We start from the raw sequence: 25,713 nt of genomic DNA, 5'->3' as shown, positions 1-25,713 counted from the left end.
AAAAAAATAAAATAAAATGTTTATTTAGGTAAGGTACATACATACAAGGAATTTTACAAAGAATGATTGATTTATAGATAGGGCTAGTACATACAATGCCTAAAGCCGCTATTACGCAAAGCGTTTCGGGCAGGTAAGACTTAATTACGTGCAGACTTAATAAGACTTAATTACTTACAGAGGAGACGACATCTTCAAGTAAGTGTACTCAGCTTGCTATGTCAAGGCACTACAACACTTGGAAATAAAGAACGACTTACTCTTTACTGCACTTAGCGACACATTGTATAATGATAATATTCCATAAGGGTTTATACCTGAACAAATTTAACCGAATGAACTTAACTTGAATAATAGTATAAAATTTATAGTTCTTAATACTGACGTTGAAAATGGAAGTGTTAGGCCAGGTCACACTAGGATAACCACTAACAGTTATCCCACAGATCACACTAGGATAACCACTAACAGTTACCCCCACAGGTCACACTAGGATAACCACTAACAGTTACCCCCACAGGTCACACTAGGATAACCACTAACAGTTACCCCACAGGTCACACTAGGATAACCACTAATAGTTATCCCACAGATCACACTAGGATAACCACTAACAGTTACCCCACAGATCACACTAGGATAACCACTAACAGTTATCCCACAGGTCACACTAGGATAACCACTAACAGTTAGCACACAGATCACACTAAGATAATCACTAACAGTTAGCACACAGATCACACTAGGAAAACCACTAACAGTTAGCACACAGATCACACTAGGATAACTACTAACAGTTACCCCACAGATCACACTAGGATAACCACTAACAGTTACCCCACAGGTCACACTAGGATAACCACTAACCAACAGTTACCACACAGGTCACAGTCGGTACTGGACGACAGGATCTCGTACAGTGAGAAACTACGAGTCAGAAGTCGGCTCGAGCGGGCGTCAAGCATCTCAAGATCCTCCTACTACCCCTCCAGTCCTAGCCCCAGCTTCGGCCGACGGTGGGGGTCCCGCGAGGTCATCTACAGTAGCAACAACCTCGAGTCCCCGACCAAGTCCTACGCTTCCAGCGGCTGGAGTGGCAGCACCAGCAACCTCTCCAGCTACTCCGGCGGCTACACCTCCAGTCACGGCTGGAACTCACACCTCAACATGCTGCGGGATGATGTGAGGTCGAGGGCGGCTGCTGCGGCCGCCGCTGCGTCTGTGGCTTACTACGGTGAGTCTCTTCCATCACCCCCACACAGGTCCCCCCCGGCCACCCATCACACACCGTTCCTCACACAATCCCTAACAGCTTCACAGTACCTCATGTTATCCTTAAATGTGTTGTAGCACCTCGGTGTGGTCCCAAATGTCTGGAAGCACCTCGTTGTGGTCCCAAATGTCTGGCAGCACCTCGTTGTGGTCCCAAATGTCTGGCAGCACCTCGTTGTGGTCCCAAATGTCTGGCAGCACCTCGTTGTGGTCCCAAATGTCTGGCAGCACCACCTCGTTGTGGTCCCAAATGTCTGGCAGCACCTCGTTGCGGTCCCAAATGTCTGGCAGCACCTCGTTGCGGTCCCAAATGTCTGGCAGCACCTCGTTGCGGTCCCAAATGTCTGGCAGCACCTCGTTGCGGTCCCAAATGTCTGGCAGCACCTCGTTGTGGTCCCAAATGTCCGGCAGCAGCACCTCGTTGTGGTCCCAGATGCAACAAGTCGCTGTGCGTGACGAAGTTGGGCGGGTGTACACAGTCCCGGTAGTGATACAAGTGTGTCCGGAACTGACTCACGGGAGATCCATTAGGGCCAAGTGCTTCGTCAAGTGTAATTGTTTACGAAGTGTGTTGTAGTGAAATAATCACTACCACCACTACCACAACAACAACAACAACCACTATTACGACTACAGCATAGTAATGTTAACAGCAAAATCAATACTAGTAATGATTATATTTGTTATTTCAACAGGGATTACCAAGTAATAATTACGATACAATGTGCCCCATGTGCGTCCCTAATGACACCATCAATAACATCAATCAAACTAACATCCAGTTCTTCAGGATAAAGAAATTGTCGTCAGTAAAATCTATGTACCCAACATTATTGACTTGAGAGAGAAAGGGGGAAGTAAGTCTCTGTATCAACACACAAATAATAATAATTTGCAAAGGGAAAAACGGGAGCTTTGGGAAAATGTTCGACACACGAAACACAATTGAGGACAATAAGAGGCCGGCTAGCTACTCGTGGCAAAATAACGATGGTCATAAATTACTGCAAATTCCCTTAACTCAGTCAAATTACAGTGACGAAGGAGAGGTAATTTCAATGTCAGAAATTGTTCCTCATAATTCCATCAGTAACATGCACACACACACATACATGAGGTGATAATGAGGGGATACAAATGGAGGCAGTTGAAAAGTCCGTAGTGGGTATATAGGGGGGAGGGAGGGGTCGTTTTGTCGCTGTGAGCGCCCTCATGCTTCTCGCACACCTGTGCCAACACATGCATATATCTCTCTCTCTCTACCCTCCACACCTGCACCCACACACACCTGCGCTTGTAGCTGCAGCCCCCCCCCCCCGTGTACCTCGTCTGTACCTGTAGGAGAACTTGTACCTGCGTGTACCAGTTCCTGTTGATGTCTGCTGTCAGGACACTGAGTACAGCTAGAGTACCAGGTGGGACCTGGGACACTATCTGGGACTGTGGGTCCCTGGGATTTGTGAGTCCCGAAGAGCCGCGCTCGCGCGTGTGTATGTGTGTGTGTGTGGGGGGGGGGGCGTGGGGGTGGTGGGGGGGAGGCCTGGCACTAAAGGTGTGTATGTGTGAGGGTCTGGCACTAAAGAGATGTGTGGCACTGAACAAATGTATGTGTGGGGGGGGGGGGATCTGGCATCGGAGGAATGTGTTTGTGGGGGGTCTGGCACCACGTGTGGTGGCTTATTTTATGTTATGTATTTTTAGGTGAATATATGTATGTATGTATGTATGTATGTATGTATGTATGTATGTATGTATGTATGTATGTATGTATGTATGTATGTATGTATGTATGTATTAATCAACACTTCCTTCCGCCTATACCTGTCTAAATATTAGTTAATGATAGGCAAACGAACCTTCCAAAGTTGTTCGCACACACACACACACACACACACACACACACACACACACACACACACACACACACACACACACACACACACACACACACACACACACACACACGCACACACACACACTTGTCAGCGCGATGTGGCCTCCACTGGCAGTTCACAACCACATCTATAGCGAGGTGGAGCTACTAGCATCACCACTACCACCACCGTCACCACCACCACCACCGTCACCACCACCACCACCGTCACCACCACCACCACCGTCACCACCACCACCACCGTCACCACCACAGGTTCCGCCGAATTATCAGGTGGCCAGCGCCAAGCCGCCAGGCTGACTCTGTGACCTAATTTTCTTGCAGGAAGCGAGCGAGACTCCGAACTCGGAGGGGAGACTGAGGTAGAGAGAGATAGAGAAGGCAGCGCTAAGCCTCGCGCCAGTAGCGACGGGTCCCCCATGGCGGCTGAGAAGAGAGATTCACTCCACAAGAACAGCGTCCCAACTGTCACGGTTCAGATGGGTAAACGACCATCAATCTCTCCCCCCACCCCCCAAATCATCCCCCCCCCCCCATCGCTTCCCCTAATGACTTGATGGCATCTCCCACGTTTCGTCCCCTAATGATTGATGAAATCTTTTCCTGCTTTCCCTAAAGATTTAAGGGACCTTTCCGTATTAATTGATTGATGGAAATTTTCCCCCTGATCCCCTATTGATTGATTGATGGAATTTTTCCCTGTTCCTCTATTGATTGATGGGATCTTACGCTATCATTCTTGAGTGTTTTTGTCTTTAAATGTTGGCCTCTTGCTCTTTGAGTTGGTATTGGGCTGAACCCTATCACCTTCTGGAGGGTTATGAAGGCCCATCAACCTCTGAAGGGTTATTAGGTCTATCAACCTCTGAAGGGTTATTAGGTCTATCAACCTCTGGAGGGTTATTAAGGCCTATATCAACATCCGGAGAGAGATATTAAAGTCACCATAATAGCATACTGACCAAGCACTAAGTATACTTTAGTCCTGAACATAGTCCAGGACTAAGGTATACTCTCAGTGTATATATACCCCCCCTGTTGCCTATTGAGTGCTAGCCCCCACCCCACCTGCTCTTTGAGTGTTGGCCCCCTGCTCTTTGAGTGCTGGCCCCCTGCTCTTTGAGTGCTGACCCCCTGCTCTTTGAGTGCTGGCCCCCTGCTCTTTGAGTGCTGGCCCCCTGCTCTTTGAGTGCTGACCCCCTGCTCTTTGAGTGCTGGCCCCCTGCTCTTTGAGTGCTGGCCCCCTGCTCTTTGAGTGCTGGCTCCCCCCTGCCGTTTACATATGCATCGATCACCAGCATAGCTCCTAATTTCCGTTGGGGGGGGGGGCACGCTGGCGATGCATATTCTACCTCTAGTCACACGTATGTTGTATAAAGCGTTTTAAGAGCACCCATGTCTCGTGATGTTCCCCCTTCCCCCCCTTTCAGGGCCGTAACTCCCGTTTTCTAAGGTTTAACCTCGACTTGCTGTTATTTGCTTCTCGTTATTTACTGATTGGCTTCCGTTTTCTGTGTTTTATAGTGTGTGTTATCCCTGGCATTTTTTCTAATGGCTGCAAAGCTCCTATTAATTATCAGCTGCTATTTTTTGCTCACTTATCTGAGGAGAGAAGCCAGTCGGGGAACTCCAGGGCAGACAGGCTTAGGGATATAGGTCACGGGTTGAGCTCAAGTTGATTGGAGTAGATGGCACCCTCGCTGGCCCTACCATCTGAGGCGCAATGCGACTACACACCCTACAAGGAAGAGTCAAAAGCGCATTCCAAATGAATAAGCTGTGATGCAGAACGATCCCAGCAGAGCTAAGTCTCCGCGAAGTTGTCCCAGCGTAGTTCAACGGAGGTTGGACTTCCCTGGAAAGTAGTGTAAAGGATGTAGTCACACTACAGACGTTCGGACGAGGGGCTGAGTCTTTGATAACGGACTCGGACGAGTGCTTGATATAGGAGTCCGGGAGGAGGCTGGAAATTGTGCCCAAGATGAAGTTATCTCGTGTATGGAGCTGCCCAAACTCGGTAGCCCAAGCTTGGCAGCCCAAGCTCGGTATAGGCCTAGACTACATTTAGTGTTTTCTTCCGCAGGTGGGTCGTCCAGGTACCGGGAGAGGAGTACAAGTAGGCCTCGACCCTCTTCCATGTACACTACTAGGTGAGTACTGGTGTGAGCACAGCTTATGTGTACACTAGTAGGTGAGTACAGCTTATGTGTACACTAGGAGGTGAGTACAGCTTATGTGTACACCACTATTTGAGTACTGGTGTGAGCACAGCTTATGTGTACACTAGTAGGTGAGTACAGCTTATGTGTACGCCACTAGGTGAGTACTGGTGTGAGCACAGCTTATGTGTACACTAGTAGGTGAGTACAGCTTATGTGTACACCACTAGGTGAGTACTGGTGTGAGCACAGCTTATGTGTACACTACTAGGTGAGTACAGCTTATGTGTACACCACTAGGTGAGTACTGGTGTGAGCACAGCTTATGTGTACACTACTAGGTGAGTACAGCTTATGTGTACACTACTAGGTGAGTACATTTACATTAACACTACTTTCCATATCTTGGTTGAAATAATATTACTGAGGAACATAACTAACGCAATGCTTTCACAAATAGCTTAGTTATACCTATAGACCTTGAACCAAAAAATAATTACATGAACTAAAACAAAAATAATCATTAGCAGCAACAAAAGAATACGTTGCGCTGAGAGTCGATGAGCAAAGCCACTCATGTTGCAACCCGTTCTCGCACTTGCTTACAGTCAATATTGGGTTATTTAATAAGTGCATATGTGACATACAAATTGATTGTAAATATTTTAGTTTACCTTGAAAAGCTTCATAGAAAACAGTTAACCTATACCGTTGATAGGTTAAGTAATAATTGTAAATAAGAAGCAATAAGATCCTTATCTTAACATACTAAGAAGGTTAGGTGAGGTCGGTGTTTTCTATGAAGCTTTTCAAGGTAAACTAAAATATTTACAATCAATTAGTATGTCACATATGCACTTACTAAATAACCCAATATTGACTATAAGCAAGTGCGAGAACGGGTTGCAACCCTATAGATAACTGGCAATCATTGCTAACTATTCCATAGCAAATACAACAAAAGTTGTATAGATACACAAGGAACAAAAGCAATACGCTTCAATATATATTGATCCCATAATAGCATACAGCAACTTTGATTCACACAACAGTTGACAAGATCGTTCCATATGTTCTACGGATGGAAATGTTCACACATCAGTTTGGTATATGTGACAGATCACGTCCCTCCACCTCCTTGTGCTTGGACGTTTGTCCAGCTCGTCCTCCTAAGGTTCCCCAACGTCAAGAAACAGTCCTACTAAAGTGCCCCCTCCCCACTCTTATCCTAACCAACCAGAGGATCCAAAACAGAGAACGGGGACAGTATGTCAATTTCGCGAGCCGCTACTATTTTCTAGTACGACTAATTTATGGCCTGAGGTAGAGTGAACTAATTTATGGCCTGAGGTAGAGTGAACTAATTTATGGCCTGAGGTAGAGTGAACTAATTTATGGCCTGAGGTAGAGTGAACTAATTTATGGCCTGAGGTAGAGTGAACTAATTTATGGCCTGAGGTAGAGTGAACTAATTTATGGCCTGAGGTAGAGTGAACATCAAAATGCGACGCTCTGTTAAGAAGGTGGGATGAGAGTGGTATACTGAGTGGGGGGACATAACATAATGGTATACTGAGTGGGGGGGGACAGAACATAATGGTATACTGAGTGGTATACTGAGTGGGAACAGAAGATAATGGTATACTGAGTGGGGGACAGAAGATAATGGTATACTGAGCGGTATACTGAGTGGGAAACTATACATAACCCGGAAGATTTAGTCAATCTCTGACAATCTAAAAATGAACCCTGTTATTTCTGTGCATGTTTGTTGTCAACCAAAAATCAATCTGTTTATGTGGATAACAAAAAAAATACATATAAAAAGTACATAAAAGTACATTTAAAACAAATAAATTAAAAGTGATATTAAAAACAAAATGTAAATTATATCAATAATATTAAAAAAAACGTTACACGTTACTAGAAAGATCAAGAAAATAAGTTTTAATCGTAAATATAAAATATATTCATAACTTGATGAAATATTAGAGCCTTCTGACTTGTTCTCTGCCTCCAGTGACTCTCTTACTCCTCCAGTGACTCTCTTACTCCTCCAGTAACTCTGTATCACCCTCCAGTGACTCTCTCACTCCTCCAGTAACTCTGTATCACCCTCCAGTGACTGTGTCTCTCCCTCCAGTGACTCGTGGGGCTCCATGTTCGACCTACACTCGCCCTCTCGCCAGTACAGCATCACTGACGCATTCTCCTCCGCCTCCCTCGCCTGTAAGGTAAGCCTAAGACACCTGTTTACCCCCCCCCCCCCCCGCTCAATCACCCTCAGCTGGTGCTAATGGGTTGATTGGGCTCACTGTTGTGGCTCACACGTGGCCGGTGTGTGTGTGTGTGTGTGAAAGAGAGAGAGAGAGAGAGAGAGAGAAAGAGAGAGAGAGAGAGAGAGAGAGAAAGAGAGAGAGAGAGAGAGAGAGAGAGAGAGAGAGAGAGAGAGAGAGAGAGAGAGAGAGAGAGAGAGAGAGAGAGAGAGAGAGAGAGAGAGAGAGAGAGAGAAAGGCAGACAGAATCTTTCAACACACAGATTCATCTTGGGTGCCCAGGACGACCCGGGGAGTAGTAGTAGGCATCATCCATCAGACTCAGAAGGCTATGGTCTTAGGCTCTGGTTGTCGGTCTGGAGTGGCCTCGCCAGGGCGCAAAGCCAGGGTAGGTTAATACGGAGGAGAAGCTGTTACCCAGGCAGCAGGTCCCCCCCCTCTCCACGGTGCAGGTCGACCCGGGTACTGCTGGGTAAACCATCTACTAAACTATTCAAGCTCTTCCTTTCGTGTATATATATATATATATATATATATATATATATATATATATATGGGTGATAGGAGACGAAAAGATTAAAGTATTCAGTGAGAATCCACAAGGTCTTCTATGAACACTCTTTATTTTCTTCTTTGAGGATGTGGGTCTCTTTAATTAAACCAGTGGTGGTACCCCTAAATATTATATATATATATATATATATATATATATATGCAATTGACGATCACAAAACACTGATCATTTTATGCGGAAAATCCACAGAGAAATATGAAATGAGGTGAACGTTTCGGCCCTGTTAAAGCCTTTGTCAACACCAGACTAACTGAACACCTCATTTCATATTTCTCTGTGGATTTTCCGCATATATATATATATATATATATATATATATATATATATATATATATATATATATATATATATATATATATATATATATATATATATATACACGTGTAATGGAACAAAAGCGATCTTGACGTTGATTTTTGGAATTTACATTCAGGCTCGATTTTTTCCTTACAATTATGTCCTGGTCATAAAACATTCGTCACTGATCTTGGCAGAATTAAGAAAAAATTCTACTCATTTTACTTTAGTCTTAGCATACAACATTTTTTTTAATGAAGTATATCAATGTAAGTTGATGTATATAAATACATGTGTATATATACAACTAAAATATATATAAGGGGTACCACCTCGGTTGCGTTTGTAGGGACCCTCAGCCTTAAAGAAGAGGCTATGTAGCATCCGGGGGAGCCTTGTGGGGCACCTTCGTACACTCACATATTGTCTTCTATATTGATGAGAAGCGTTAGAAGCAAAGGAGACTACAATGAGATCTGTACACGCTGCAGCATGGCTTAGCAAGATGGCTGCTAGACTTCAACCCAGGCAAATACAAAGGCAGAGGCAGTACAGGTTGAAAAAAAAAGGGAAACCAGAGAACATGAGGAGGAACTGAGAGTTTACGCAACTCATTCTAAGGAATACTTGGTCAGAAAAATGTCTGCAGCATAAGTGAAGCAACTGTTACGTACCTTGATAAAGAGGTTCCCAGAACATAACATACAGCCTATGTAATGCCACATATATATTACATATTGACTCAATGCTTCTTCCTGATAATTACCGAACCTTACGTAATATAATTTTGTTAATGTGCAGCCTAGGCCTCTACTTCCCACCTATAAAACACATAATAAACCTAGAGAAAAGATCGAACCCAGAACTGAGGGAACTCTGAGAGCTCTCGACTTAACGCTGAAGGATAGAAGAAACAGGGAAGACATGATTAGCAACGTATAAGATATTGAGAGGAATTGAAAGTGGACAAAGAGGCAATGTTCAGAATGAGAAATGCCAGGACCCAGGTCACGGGTGGAGGACTGGGGACACGGATGAGGTAGGACCACACTCCATACACAGTTTCAAATATAGATATGATAAAGCCCAACAGGCTCAGGAATCTGTACACCAGTTGATTGACAGTTGAGAGGCGGGACTAAAGAGCCAGAGCTTAACTCCCGCAAACACAACTAGGTAAGTAGTACCAGAAGGTCACGGGTGGAGGGTGGAGACACGGATGAGGCAGGACCAGAGGTAAGGAACTACTTCCTTACCGTAAGATCTACCAACAAGTAGAATGGTCTACATCAAGAGATTCTCAAGACCTTCACAATAACCAACATCGAAATAAAGTACGACGAGAAATATTAAGAAAAAGAAATCATTGCATTAAATGATCAGAGGATGGAAAGGTGGATCTCTGGAGCTAATGCTGACTGAAGGAATGGTCCAACAAAGGGCGACTAGAGTTTAACTCGAGTACGTGTAAAGTGATGAAGATAGGCGTAGGGACCAGGAGGCCAAATACAAAATACCAGCTGGGAGAGGAAATTCTTCAGGAGCCAGGACGAGAGAAAGCATCTGGGGGTTGATATCACACCAGACTTGTCCCCTGAAGCCCACATTAAAAGTATAACATCAGCGGCGTATGCAAGGTTGACAAAAATAGCAACTGCCTTCAGAAGCTCGTGAAAGGAATCATTCAGAACCTTGTATACCTCATATGTCAGACCAATACTGGAATATGCGGCTCCAGCGGGGAGTCCATATCTAGGCAATCGTAAAACAAAGTTAGAAAAGGTTGAGAGGTATGCCACCAGGCTGGTCCCCGAGCTGAAGGGTATGAACTACTAGGAAAGATTACTGGAACTAAACCTCACAACACTCGAAGACAGAAGAGTTAGGGTAGACATGATCACTATCTATGAAAGTCTCGAAGGAATTAACAGGGTAGATAAAGATAAACTATTTAACACGGGCGGGACGCGAACAAGAGGAAATTTAGTACCCAAATGAGCCACAGGGACGTTAGAAAGAACTTTTTCAGTGTCAGAGTAGTTAACAGGTGGAATGCATTAGGCAGTGATGTGGTGGACGCTGACTCCATACACAGTTTCAAATGTAGATATGATAGAAGCCCAGTAGGCTCAGGAACCTGTACACCAGTTGATTGACAGTTGAGAGGCGGGATCTAAGAGCCGAAGCTCAACCCCCGCAAGCACAACTAGGTGAGCACACACACACACACACACACACACACACACACACACACACACACACACTTGGGGCCTCATGGCCGAGTGGACAGCGCTCGGGGATCGTAGTCCTAAGAGACCGGGTTCGATTCCTTGCCGAGGTTGAAACAAATGGGAACAGTTTCTTTCACCCTGATGCACCTATTCACCTGGCAGTAAATAGGTACCTGGGAGATAGCTGCTACAGGCTACTTCCTGGGGGATGAGTGTGTGTTATAAATATATGCAATAGATATAATAGACGAAAAATAGATTGCTTAGAAAGACGGGGTCCAAGAGCTAATAGATCGATTCTGCAGACACAAATACAAATAGTAAACACACCCACACACACACCCACCCGCACACACACACACACACACCCACACACACACCCACACCCACCCACCCACACACACACACACACACACACACACACACACACACACACACCCACACCCACACACACACACACACACACACCCACAAACACACACCCACACCCACACACACACACACACACCCACACACACACACACACACACACACACACACACCACACCCACACACACACACACACACACACACACACACACACACACACACACACACACACACACACACACACACACACACACACACACACACACACACCCACACACACACACCACACACACACACACACACACACACACACACACACACACACACACAAGGACAATATCGCACCATCTGACATGTCTGTCTGTCTTGTTTCAGAAACGATACATCCGCTAGACGCTCACACCCCAGCACGTGGCCTTCTCTCTCCAACATTGTATGAGTTTGTGAGTAAAAGCTTCAAGTTTACACACACACAATCCTGTCTAGCTTCCACCCCCTCTCCCTCTCTCTCCCTCTCTCTCTCTCTCTCTCCTCTCTCTCTCTCTCTCTCTCTCTCTCTCTCTCTCTCTCTCTCTCTCTCTCTCTCTCTCTCTCTCTTCACTTAGATAAATGTGAACAAATAAAATGTATTAAAGGTCAGTAAAAACATTGCTCTTTTGATTGCGAAGCAGCAAATGTATTCTTGGAAATACAACAACAACAACATGGCCTTGTTGTTGTTGTATGTTACGCTGTTCCTCTTGTTATCTTCCCCCTTCGTTATTGAACTAAATAATTACAATACTTACATTTTCTGTTTTAAGTTTAGATCGTTATTACTGACGTACTTCAAATTTGTCATGTGATAATATTTATATATATATATATATGTGTATGTGTGTGTGTGTATGTGTGTATGTGTGTGTGTGTGTGTGTATGTGTGTGTGTGTGTGTGTGTGTGTGTGTGTGTGTGTGTGTGTGTGTGTGTGTGTGTGTGTGTGTGTGTTTTTCTTCACAGTCGAGGAAGTTGAAAAATTAACTCTCCAAAGTTCATTTTCACACTATATGGTCTGACGCCAAGAAGCGTTTCGCAAGACACTTCTTACTTTCTCAAAGACAATTTTTACATATGTTGTTGATTAAGATTTAGCTTCTCAGAACGAAATGTCCATGTAGCACGGGTTATGGTGAGCCCGTAAGCAAATTTTACATACTCTGTTAATGCTTATATATTCGTTTTTTGGGGTGAGTTGATAGGACATGAATGAATGGGTACGTTGAATGTTTTATCTTTTTGCTTCTGTGTTGGTTCGAGTCACTTCAAGACCCCGAAACAGCACAGAAGCAGGAAGATAGAACACACAAAATGGCCTATTAATACCCATTGTGCCAATGATCCACTTGTTCCGCTCAATCATGTCCTGTATCACCTCACCCCACGCGAATATAAGCATTGGCAGAGTACGGAAAAAAATGTCTTTGAAAATGTAAGGAGTGCCTTGCGAAACGCTTCTAGGCATCAGGCCATAAATATAGTGTGAAAACGAACTTTGGAGAGTTAATTTTTCAACTTTCCTCGACAGTGAAGAAAAACATAAGAAATATTGGGAAGATTCGTGTTAGAATCATTAATCTTTACCTTTCGGTCATATTCAACAACATATTTGTACAAGAAAGACTTCTACCAAAATATACCTATATATATATATATATATATATATATATATATATATATATATATATATATATATATATATATATATATATATATATATATATATATATATATTAAAAAAAATTTTAATATAAAATTTACGAGCAAAATAGTTTTGAAAAATATAAGAAAACATATTATCATTTCTTAATTGTTTGCAAATGGTTTGCAAATCAAAACCTAAACGTTCTTGTACATGGCAGAAATTCGATTGAATGCTAACATTTTCGTATTACCAATTTGAGTACATTCAACTCATTGCTCCGTGACCTAGTATTCCAATAAGTTTAACTTCCCTCTCGGTTTCATTAAACTGTTTGTAGACGGTGGAAGTGGAGAGCACATCTCCTGTGTTTACCCTCGTGGCGAGTTTGGCCTCTGATCCACTCACTATTACGTGGTGAGAGAGAGAGAGAGAGAGAGAGAGAGAGAGAGAGAGAGAGAGAGAGAGAGAGAGAGAGAGAGAGAGAGAGAGAGAGAGAGAGAGAGAGAGAGAGAGTGAGAGAGAGTGAGAGAGAGTGAGAGAGAGTGAGAGAGAGTGAGAGAGAGAGAAAGAGAGAGAGAGAGAGAGAGACACAGACTACTTTCTTGTCGGTCGACTGTTTTCCCGTACATTTTGATCCAACCACGTGGGCTTGAATGGTAGAGCGACGGTCTCCCTTTCCATGCAGGTCCGCGTTCAATACCCCCCGACTGTCCAAGTGATTGATTCCTTCCCCTTCCTTCCCCCCAACCTGGCCTCCCCCAAGTAACAAGAGCGGTTACAACACTGTTCCTCCCGCTGACGGCCCGGCAGGGGTCAGCAGGGTCATCACTCTGTGACACAACGCCCCCCCCCTCCCTGATGGAGTGTAGTAGTTAATGTCCCGCCAGGACCCCCTGACGGCAGGGGTCTATATTGACCCCCTACTCCAGGACCCCCTGACGGCAGGGGTCTATATTGACCCTCTCCTTTAGGACCCCTGACGGCAGGGGTCTATATTGACCCCCTACTCCAGGATCCCCTGACGGCAGGGGGTCTATATTGACCCCCTCCTTTAGGACTCCTGACGGCAGGGGTCTATATTGACCCCCTCCTTTAGGACCCCCTGACGGCAGGGGTCTATATTGACCCCCTCCTTTAGGACCCCCTGACGGCAGGGGTCTATATTGACCCCCTACTCCAGGACCCCCTGACGGCAGGGGTCTATATTGACCCCCTACTCCAGGACCCCCTGACGGCAGGGGTCTATATTGACCCCCTACTCCAGGACCCCCTGACGGCAGGGGTCTATATTGACCCTCTCCTTTAGGACCCCTGACGGCAGGGGTCTATATTGACCCCCTACTCCAGGATCCCCTGACGGCAGGGGGTCTATATTGACCCCCCCCCCCTCCCCCCTCTCCTCCGTCACCTCTTGACCCCCGTCTTCCCCCCCCCCCTTATTGTATCACATTTATTTCTGGTGCATCATTTTTTAAATTTCTGAATAATGAAAATAATGAAAAAAGATAATGTTATAAAAACTTCTTCCTCTATAAAATAAATAAATAAATAATATAATAATATTTCTACTACTACTACTAATAATAATATATTATTATTATTATTATTATTATTATTATTATTATTATTATTATTATTATTATTATTATTGAGAAAATCTGTAGCGGCTGTGATAAGGAGTCAGCCTGTTCCGGGGCCTTCAGTCGAAGCCTCAGGAAACACTCGTATGTTCAGTAGAACTCCAGGTTACAGTCCATTTCCATGGCGTGGCCTGATTGTCTGGGGGGCGAGTGTATGCAGGGAACACCCACCGCATAGGTTCGAATCCTCGTCACTGCTCCTATGGATTTTCTATTTGATGTAGTCACGTTAGTGTGATTACTCTCTGATTACTATTAGTAGTAGTATTGCTGTTGTTATTATCATAAATAAGTTTTACAGTTAACAAAATCAGTCAATAAGGGCCACTTTATTGCTATAGTAACGAATATTATTAAAGTAATAATAATATTCGCGCGCGAGCGAGCGTACTTAGCCTCACAATATTAGACATGCTTAAGAGGAGCCCACAAGGAGGTCGCTCCGGTCCCAAGAATCCAGGGATGCGACAAAACCCGGTTAAAAATGGGTTTGGCTAAGTCCCCCCTGTCAGGCACAGCTTTGGGAACCGTCCAATTACCGTCTGATTAGAGTTATGGGCGGCAAGATGAAGTTGTGAGGTTACTGGTACAGTAGTGCTTGAAGATGGGGCCAACAAGGTCGAGTTTGGCGTGTGAATAGACCCAGGACAGTGTTAAAGAGGGCAGGTGTTCACCGTTTTCTGTCATCGAGTTAAGCGTGATGTGTTGGCATGTTTAATTGATCGGTCTCTCAAGTCTCTCACTTGAGAGGGGTAACTTGGGATTACTGGTTGTGTGTGTGTGTGTGTGTGTGTGTGTGTGTGTGTGTGTGTGTGTGTGTGTGTGTGTGTGTGTGTGTGTGTGTGTGTACTCACCTATTTGCGCTTGCGGGGGTTGAGGTCTAGCTCTTTGGTCCCGCCTCTCAACTGTCTGTCAACTGGTGTACAGGTTCCTGAGCCTACTGGGCTCTATCACACACACACACACACACACACACACACACACACACACATCTATGTGTGTGTGTGTGTGTGTGTGAATTTACTATTTGTATCTGCAGAATCGAGCTATTGACTCTTGGACCCCGCCTTTCTAACCAATCAATTTTTTCCTCTATTAAATCTACTACAAATATGTCTAGTATCAAAATTATTATTATAAAACTAAAATATAAAAATAAAATATATAATATAAAAGCCATTATAAAAAAAAAATTACTCCTGCTAAACGAAGAAATTCACACACCAATACTTTATCATAAACTGAGAACTTAACAACCCGTAAGACAGAAATTACGATACAAATTTCTCTTAAGTTTGTAGATAGTGACGTCAGAGGAAGCATGAGAGTGCCTAAGAGGCAGCTTCCCCCCTCCCCCCCCCCCCACTCCCCCTCTTCCACTATGTAAAAGTTTGCCCATTATAACTTGAGTCGTCGCCCCAGAAAGAGAACTGGAGAAGCCATGGCCATATGCAAAATGAATATTGGTTTGGCTGGGAATAATATCGTGATCACGGTGATAGCAGAAATGATAACGGGTGGTGGTGATAACGGAAGAGGTTGTGGTTGTGTCGGTGGTTAGCGGGTTGTAACAAGAGAACAGCATAACAAGTGGAACATGTGTCTGGTCACGGCGACCAGTATCAGCACACTAATAAAGAACTGATCACACACCTATGGGGGCTCCCATAGCGGGCCAGCTCATGTCTGATGGTCAAGTGTGGCGCAGATAGTGTGGTCAAGTGCGGCGCAGATAGCGTGGTCAAGTGCGGCGCAGATAGTGTGGTCAAGTGCGGCGCAGATAGTGTGGTCAAGTGCGGCGCAGATAGCGTGGTCAAGTGCGGCGCAGATAGTGTGGTCAAGTGCGGCGCAGATAGTGTGGTCAAGTGCGGCGCAGATAGCGTGGTCAAGTGCGGCGCAGATAGCGTGGTCAAGTGCGGCGCAGATAGCGTGGTCAAGTGCGGCGCAGATAGCGAGGTCAAGTGCGGCGCAGATAGCGTGGTCAAGTGCGGCGCAGATAGCGTGGTCAAGTGCGGCGCAGATAGCGAGGTCAAGTGCGGCGCAGATAGCGTGGTCAAACCTGTTGCGGACTTGCTATCATCCGCCTGGGATTACCCACCGAGATGAAGAGAGAGAGACACACACCACACTCACACAACCTCAGTCCTCACACTCAATAGAGTGTGAGGACTGAGTGTGGTCGGGTGGAGGACTGAGTGTGGTCGGGTGGAGGATTGAGTGTGGTCGGGTGGAAGTCTGAGTGTGGTCGGGTGGAGGACTGAATGTGGTCGGGTGGAGGACTGAGTGTGGTCGGGTGGAGGACTGAGTATGGTCGGGTGGAGGATTGAGTGTGGTCGGGTGTAGGACTGTGTGTGGACCTGTGAGTCCACCTCACGCAGGTCAAAGGTCACTGTGATCGTAGGTGATCGTTAACTTAATTGTCCTTGTCACGTGCCTCGTCAATTCTGTTTGCCTCAAATAGGCGGAAACCACAGTTAGGATACCTAATTTAAGTAATTAAATAAACTAATATTTAATCTCCGACCCCCCCCCCTACCCCCTATTATGTGTTAATTGTACGTATAAAACGTACAAATGGGATGACCTTCCCTTGACCTCTTGCTTGACCTAGTGTCTTTAATTGCCAGTTATTCTTCTCCACGTGAGTCGAGGACAGTAAATTATTAGTAAAGTGCCCAGAGTACTGTGCTATATAGTAGTAATGGCTTGGCGCTTTCCCCATGATAATTCCTTCCTTCCCCCTCTACACTCAACACTATGTGACGAAATAAGTAAATTTTCAAAGTAAATAAGTGAAGATAGACATATGAAGACATAGTTTCCCGTCTTTCTCGTTTTCTATTATAACTATCTTTTAGCGTGTTTTATCCTTTACACAAAAGTCCTCTTAGAATAGTTAGTAGTATTTTCTAATAAATATTAAATAGTGTATTATGCTGTCCTCTGAGTTGAATGAGCCATTAACATCATCTGTTGACCCTTCAATGCGTTCCTAACCGAACTCTCGTTTCCTTGTTCTCACAGACGCCGAGAAAGTCGACCAAGAAGTATCGGGCGCCACAGCCCCCATGCAAGTCGACGTGACCCCTTGAGAGTCGACGTGACCCCCTTGAGAGTCGACGTGACCCCCTTGAGAGTCGTCGCGACCCCGCATGAGGCCATCTGACCCCACGACCGTCGAACTGACACCATGCCCGGCGATAATGAACCCATTGAGAGGCAATCTAACACCGTGGATATCGACGAGATCCGATGCGAGTCTACTGAACCCTCTGCAAGGCTACTTGGGTTCAAGGAAAATCAGGCATCGCATGCAAGTCGGCCTGACCTCAGACGGAGTTAGCCTGACCTTTTTGCAGTTCGCATAGGTCTTAATCAAGTCGGTTTGACCTCATATGCCAGTCAACCTGACCTGATCTAATACAATGTAATATGAGTCAATTTGATGCACTTCAAGTCGACCACAGCCAGTAGTAATCGACCCCATGTAGAGACAGCTGACTTGAGCTAGTCAGTCAGGTCCATTAGATCGACCTGACTTCCATGCACGTCGATCTAGTCTTCAAGAGGACATGCCTGACCCTGTTCCAGTTGATCTTCCTCCGTGGAACTTGGTTGGTTGGTCCCCAGCAACCAGAGGGGAAAGGACACCATAGTGAGTCCCTCAGCAACCAGAGGGAAGAGGACACCGTGAAGGGTGTCCTCAACAACCAGAGGGAACGACACAGCTGAGGATGACCTCTTCCTTGCAACATCAACAACAAAAGCTTTGCACAGTGAGACCAATTAACAAGTACTCTAAAGTGACAACACCTGACAGGCACGTTACAAAGTAGGACCACTATCACCGGCCAAACTAGCACACCTTCTTCATCTCCTGTGAAGCGAATGCTGTACGAAATAGCAAAATATCTGTCTGAGAAATCTCAGACTTAAGAAAGTTCCCAAGGCAGAGACTCTTTCTAACCTCGTCCACCATCTTCCTGGCATCAAGAATAATCACTGTTCTGAAGCACCGGGTTTTTGTATCTTGAATCACCCTAAGCGAGATCGTCTCACGGCGAGCCTCGCCAGACACTTCTCTGTGTTCTTGAGTCTCTGGACACGAGCGTCTCCACCAGAGGCACCATAAAATAACAGAGGCTAACCAGAGGCCACCAGAGGCATCACAAACCAACAGAGGATCACTAAAGGCCACCAGAAGCCCGCCATGGGCACTGGAGGCCACAGGACCAGAGGCCACCAGAGGCCACGAGAGGCACCAGAGGCACGAGAGGCATCAGAGGCCACCAGAAGACAGCAGGAGCCTACCAGAGGTCCATCAGAGGCCAACCAGAGGTACCAGACACCAACAGCAGCGGCCAGAAGCCCACCAGAGGCACCAGAGTTGACCAGAGGCACGAGGACTCGCCTCCCCTGCTCATCTGTGTCTTGGGCCAGCCAAACTTGTATTTCCCAGTCTGTTTATGAACTGTCTTAGTGTTATCCGCGGCTTCTTTAGTAGTTTATGATACGCATCAAAAATCCTCAACGAGATTATGTTATTTGTGCGCTTCAAGGCTATGAAACCCTTCCCTAACTCGCGATGTGTTTGATGACAGTCACAGAACATTTGTTTATCCGTGATACATGCTAGGACCCCCCCCCCCCCTGGCACTGTCAGGGTCTCCTCCCTTCACTCAGGGACATTTGGCACCCACAGGGACCTCTTCTGGCACCCACAGGGACCTCTTCTGGCACCCACAGGGCCCTCTTCTGGCACCGACAGGAACCTGTTTCGTTGTTTACGGTAGGAATGCGATGCTGCCACAGAAATAACAACTCTCCACGATCTTGACCATTTTCTATGAACCTATAAAGGAGGAACTTAGATATTATTGTGTGTATCTTAATGATTATCTCTCAAAGGACATCAAAGTCTCCAATCTTTATCATGTTGTTTGTTTTGTGATAATTTTCCGAACATCAAGTCCTCCTGTTTACAAATTTTGGGTTTAAGGCTTAAATTTGTCTCGATGTTAGTCTTTTTAGTGCATTTTAGAGATGATCTAAGGATGATGTTTGCAACATGTCTCCGCTGGGAAAGAAATGACGAGTAACTCCTTAAGGATCAGTGGTTGGGTTATTTGTTCTTCAATCATTGACTTTTCACTTGATTAAATATAAGAATTCTCCTCACTGGAGTCACTAAATGGACAATGTTATCAGTTATAACATTATAACATTATCAATGTTAATAGTTGCCCCGAAACGCTACGCGTGCTAATGGCTATACAAGAATGTAAGAACTCTTGTATATATATATAAATAAATAAATACAAGTTTCTGCAGTTACTACACGTGTGATGCATTATACACGTGTGGTGTATTATACACGTGTGGTGTATTATACACATGTGGTGTATTCTATATTGTTATCACTGTGTGATTCAGTGTCTTCCACCAGCCACTGTCATTCGGCTGCCCAGCAGAAACTGATACACATTATTTTTGTTTTCCTGTGGCAAGTTTTGGCAACTTTAGCTATAGATGCCAGATGCGTGAAACATGTCATAACTGACGGTTTATTTATTTTACCTCTGTCATCATCCTGAGTGAACAGCGCTTTGGATTCGTAGTCCTGAGGTTCCGGGTTCGATCCCCGGTGGAGGCGGAAACAAATGGGCAGTTTATTTCATCCTGATAGTTCTGTTCACCTAGCAGTAAATAGGTACCTGGGAGTTAGACAGCTGCTACGGGCTGCTTACTGGGGAGTGTGAAACAAAAAAAGGAGGCCTGGTCGAGGACCGGGCCGCGGGGACGCTAAGCCCCGAAATCATCTTAAGAAGAATCTCAAGATATCCCCATGTTACAGCCCGTCCTCCTGTTTACACAGTACTAATAGTACTGTACAGTAACGTGATGGTCCACGATAAATATATATATTAAATATATATTTAAATATATAAATACGTCCACGTTAAATATATATATTGACGTGATGGGCTATTTAGGATGTAGAATTTAGTACTATTGAATTTGGGCAAACTGCAATAGGTTTCGTATTTATGTTTCTAAATAAACCCTAACCTAACCATCCTAGGCCCTAATACACACTATCTGGGGCCTAACATAGTACATATATGTGCTATACTAGGCCTATAGGAATATTTAAGTTTAGTTTTTAGCTTGATTTGTTCAGCCTCTATAAAGCAAATAGTACCAAACTCTATTATCTAATCATCCATTACGTCATTATATGTGCGTTAGTCCACATAGATACAAAAAGAACTATCTTAACAGGAGGACGGGTTGCTGCGTTACACTAAGGTGAAGGTTTCCTCATGGTATAGTTATCGTAATTTCGTACTCTTAACTACCGTAAGTTGTTCAGTAGCTGGTAGAGTGATATCTACGAGATTACAAGACTTGCCAGCTGTATGATAACTGTTACTGCCAAATGTACAATCACTATAACTGCCGGTTTTTACAACAATTGTAGGAATATGGGATAAATGATTGATTTCCAAGATTTGTACAAGTGTTGATTCCTTTCAAGTGTACAATAACTGTGCCTAATAGTTGTAAAATATGCGATTCCTGCCAATTGAATGATAATTGATTCACAGCTGTTGTGAAATATGATTCCTGTCGTGTACGATAATTAGTTCCTGTCAGATGTACGATAATTAGGTCCTGTCAGATGTACGATAATTAGTTCCTGTCAGATGTACGATAATTAGTTCCTGTCAGATGTACGATAATTAGTTCCTGTCAGGTGTACGATAATTAGTTCCTGTCAGATGTACGATAATTAGTTCCTGTCAGATGTACGATAATTAGTTCCTGTCAGATGTACGATAATTAGTTCCAGCCAGATGTACAATAACTAGTTTCCGCCAGATGTATGATAACTTATTCCTACCAGCTGAACGATTGCCGATGTCTGCATTTGTGCGATAACTAGTGTCTGCCAGGTGTGCAAAAACTAATTTTTGACAGCTGTAAAGTAGCTAAATTTCCTGCCATTTTTTATGAGAGCTGTTTCCTGCCAGTTGTACGATAACTGATTCTTGTCTTTGATAACTAACTCCTGACATTGTATGATAACTAATTCCTACTATTTGGATAATAACAGATGCCTGACATTTAAACGATAATTATTTCCACTCAGTTGTATAATTCATGACGTGTGCAACAGATAATTCCAACCATTGTAAGCTGGCTAATTCAGCTCAGTTGTATATCAGCTCATTATTACCGGGTATAAAAATATCCTACCAGATGTACAATGTCTGACTCCTCCTATCAGGTGTAGAATTTCTTGCCAGATGTGTGATAACTAATTCCTTACACTTGAACGATAATAATAATAATCCATTTCGTGCTTTCTGACAATTCGATGGCCCTTAATTGCTGCCAAATGTATGGTGGTTGACTCTTTTCGGATGCACAATGCCTGATGACTACCAGAAGTGCGATAATTAGTTCCTATCAAAAGTTCAATAGTTGACTTCTGTTGCACGTACGATGCGTGATTAGAGCCAGTTGCAGGGGTAGTTGATTACCACGAATGATGATTATTCCTAAAATAATGCGACGAAGATAATTTCTGTCAAGCGCCCGACATGGCAGCTCGAGTCTTGCCAGGTGTGCGATGTTAGGGTACTTGCTGATGTACGATGTCAGGGTACTTGCGGCTGTACGATGTCAGGGTACTTGCTGATGTACGATGTCAGGGTACTTGCGGATGTACGATGTCAGGGTACTTGCGGATGTACGATGTCAGGGCACTTGCGGATGTACGATGTCAGGGCACTTGCTGATGTACGATGTCAGGGCACTTGCGGATGTACGATGTCAGGGCACTTGCGGATGTACGATGTCAGGGCACTTGCCGATGTACGATGTCAGGGCACTTGCGGATGTACGATGTCAGGGTACTTGCGGATGTACAATGTCAGGGCACTTGCTGATGTGCGATGTCAGGGTACTTGCGGATGTACGATGTCAGGGCACTTGCTGATGTACGATGTCAGGGCACTTGCGGATGTACGAAGTCAGGGCACTTGCCGATGTACGATGCATGAAAACTCTCAATAACATGCAAAAAAAAAGTTAGTAAATTCTTATGGAAATGTTTTGTTGAATTTCCACATATTTGGAGAGAAGTTGACGTAGAGTCATGCAGAAAAAGATATAGACAAGACAGAACAATAACGAGGAGAGACAAGTAGATGGTTAGTAATAACGAAACACCACTTGAGAAAAATTAAACAGAAAACTTGATAAAATGTAAAAATATTTGTGAAATCTGAAAGTGCACACCACAACGATCAGAATATAGCCGGCGATGATTCAGACTCAACTGGAAAAGGCTTAGCGTAAGCCTTGATAATTGGCGAAATTCAGGTTTTGCTATATTCAGACTTCTCGGCAAACCAGACTTGACAGCAATCAGATTTGGCAACACTCCTGATATGATCATTCACACACGTCGTCCGCCTGCCTCATTGGCCCTCCGTGGGCCTTAACTACCTTATCTGCATGTGATCTTAACTACACTGCCATCGGTGTCCTCGACGAGCGGCCCTTAACAGGTCATTGAACTAGACACGTAATTCAGTTGTCGTTCTTGTTGTTTTTGTCATTAACTCAAGTCTACTTGTCCATCAGTCAGGGGCACCTGCCCATTGGTCAACCTACGTGCCAATCAACGTAGCCAGGTGGTAATGTTGGTGCCTGCTGACTGGCTCGAAGACATATACTCATAATATACTCATAATATACTCATAATGCTCTTACATCAGCATGAGAAGCGTGAAGTGTGAAGTGGATTCACTCATAGCTTCATCTGAAGTCTTCTATTCTCATTGGCTAATAGATGACCAATAGCTTTAGGTAAAATGTATAACATGACGTGTTCACTCTCTATTGGTGCACTAATCAAAACAGTGATATATATCTGGTATTCATTGGCTATCAGTCGACCAATTACCAGAGAGAACTGTATTCTTTGGCCATTGCTTGATTAGTCGCCAGAGTAAACAAATACACTTGATTTGTGTATGTTCATTGGTTGTTGAACACGAATCACATGTCTCAATAAATGTAACCTTATTCTCATTGGCTGTTTGGCGACCAATGAGCTTAGAGCCAAGTGTAACTAGTCATCACCTAAATAACTAAGCCAATTCAATTTACTTTTGCAAATATGCCTGAAACGATATAAACTCATTTTATAATAAGTGTTTAAGTGTGTTTTAAAGACTCAAATACTTACAATTGAATGCTGTTTGTAAGTACGAAAAGAAGTTATCTGACACGATTAACTTTTGAAAGTTTCATCTCCTTGGGAGTAATTACAATTACATTCGGAAAAATAGTGTAAATTATTAATTGCTTCGTAACTTCCGAGTTGCAGGGAACTGGAAATTGAGGAATTATTCCGTTGAGGATCCGATAATTTTTGTAAATATGTAATTTATATGTGTGCGTGTGTATGGAGTTTGGACTAAGGAAAACCCTTTTTCTAAGTCAGCTTCTAAGTCAGTTTACACTCGTGAGATTTGAACCAGTGATGGATTTTGAGTATTTCTAAGTTATGCAGCCAAGTTTAACCCTAAAAAAAATTAAATACAGGGATTTCTCAATATTAATTTGTTATTGTAAACTCATTTACAAGTTTAAATGAGTTTACAAATACAATTATCATATGTTTAACTTGTGAAATAATTATGTATTATATTAAATGATAAAATGTATTTTAAATGCTAAATACCGCTGATGATTTTTTTTTCTGCAAAAGCACCTTAACCTGTGTATTTGTAAACTGCAATCTTGCATGCATCTTTGGAAGTGAACTTACACTTAAACTGTGAACCTGTATTCACAGACGTGTTCATAAGAGTATTTTCAATTTATGAGATTAGTTTTAAATGCTATACCCTAAGGTCAGAGCCGCGAGGATCTTAGAGGCTGGTCCAGCCTTACAAGTTCTCAACAAGTCAAACAAATACACCAATAAGTGTAAATGTTCTTTTTTTTTTGTATACATAACCCTCTCTAAAGTTAACCCATACATAACCCTCTCTAAAGTTAACCTATACATAACCCTCTCTAAAGTTAACCCATACATAACCCTCTCTAAAGTTAACCTATACATAACCCTCTCTAAAGTTAACCCATACATAACCCTCTCTAAAGTTAACCCATACATAACCCTCTCTAAAGTTAACCCATACATAACCCTCTCTAAAGTTAACCCATACATAACCCTCTCTAAAGTTAACCTATACATAACCCTCTCTAAAGTTAACCCATACATAACCCTCTCTAAAGTTAACCCATACATAACCCTCTCTAAAGTTAACCTATACATAACCCTCTCTAAAGTTAACCCATACATAACCCTCTCTAAAGTTAACCTATACATAACCCTCTCTAAAGTTAACCCATACATAACCCTCTCTAAAGTTAACCCATACATAACCCTCTCTAAAGTTAACCCATACATAACCCTCTCTAAAGTTAACCCATACATAACCCTCTCTAAAGTTAACCCATACATAACCCTCTCTAAAGTTAACCCATACATAACCCTCTCTAAAGTTAACCTATACATAACCCTCTCTAAAGTTAACCCATACATAACCCTCTCTAAAGTTAACCCATACATAGCCTTTCTAAAGTTAACCTATACATGCCCTCTCTAAAGTTAACCTACACATACTTTTCCTAAAGTTAACCTATACATACCCTCTCTAAAGTTAACCTACACATACTTTTCCTAAAGTTAACCTATACATACCCTCTCTAAAGTTAACCTACACATACTTTTCCTAAAGTTAACCTATACATACCCTCTCTAAAGTTAACCTACACATACTTTTCCTAAAGTTAACCTATACATACCCTCTCTAAAGTTAACCTACACATACTTTTCCTAAAGTTAACCTATACATACCCTCTCTAAAGTTAACCTACACATACTTTTCCTAAAGTTAACCTATACATACCCTCTCTAAAGTTAACCTACACATACTTTTCCTAAAGTTAACCTATACATACCCTCTCTAAAGTTAACCTACACATACTTTTCCTAAAGTTAACCTATACATACCCTCTCTAAAGTTAACCTACACATACTTTTCCTAAAGTTAACCTATACATACCCTCTCTAAAGTTAACCTACACATACTTTTCCTAAAGTTAACCTATACATACCCTCTCTAAAGTTAACCTACACATACTTTTCCTAAAGTTAACCTATACATACCCTCTCTAAAGTTAACCTACACATACTTTTCCTAAAGTTAACCTATACATACCCTCTCTAAAGTT

The 25,713-nt window shown here is 43.5% G+C and overlaps 1 protein-coding gene across 1 annotated transcript in view; it reads left to right on the top strand.

The window, feature by feature from the left end:
* Positions 1 to 24,815, top strand: part of LOC123770184 (uncharacterized) — a 30,784-nt gene extending 5,969 nt beyond the window's left edge. The window contains 6 exon segments of the mRNA XM_069301339.1: positions 885 to 1,234; positions 3,491 to 3,649; positions 5,250 to 5,316; positions 7,469 to 7,559; positions 11,448 to 11,515; positions 17,416 to 24,815. Of these exon segments, the coding sequence (XP_069157440.1) occupies positions 885 to 1,234; positions 3,491 to 3,649; positions 5,250 to 5,316; positions 7,469 to 7,559; positions 11,448 to 11,465 (685 nt within the window). The 3' untranslated portion in view covers positions 11,466 to 11,515; positions 17,416 to 24,815.
* Positions 24,816 to 25,713: the final 898 nt, after the last annotated feature.

This window comes from Procambarus clarkii, chromosome 45 (assembly GCF_040958095.1).
Source record: "Procambarus clarkii isolate CNS0578487 chromosome 45, FALCON_Pclarkii_2.0, whole genome shotgun sequence".
Lineage (NCBI taxonomy): Eukaryota > Metazoa > Arthropoda > Malacostraca > Decapoda > Cambaridae > Procambarus > Procambarus clarkii.
This window is presented reverse-complemented; position numbering and strand designations above follow the sequence as displayed.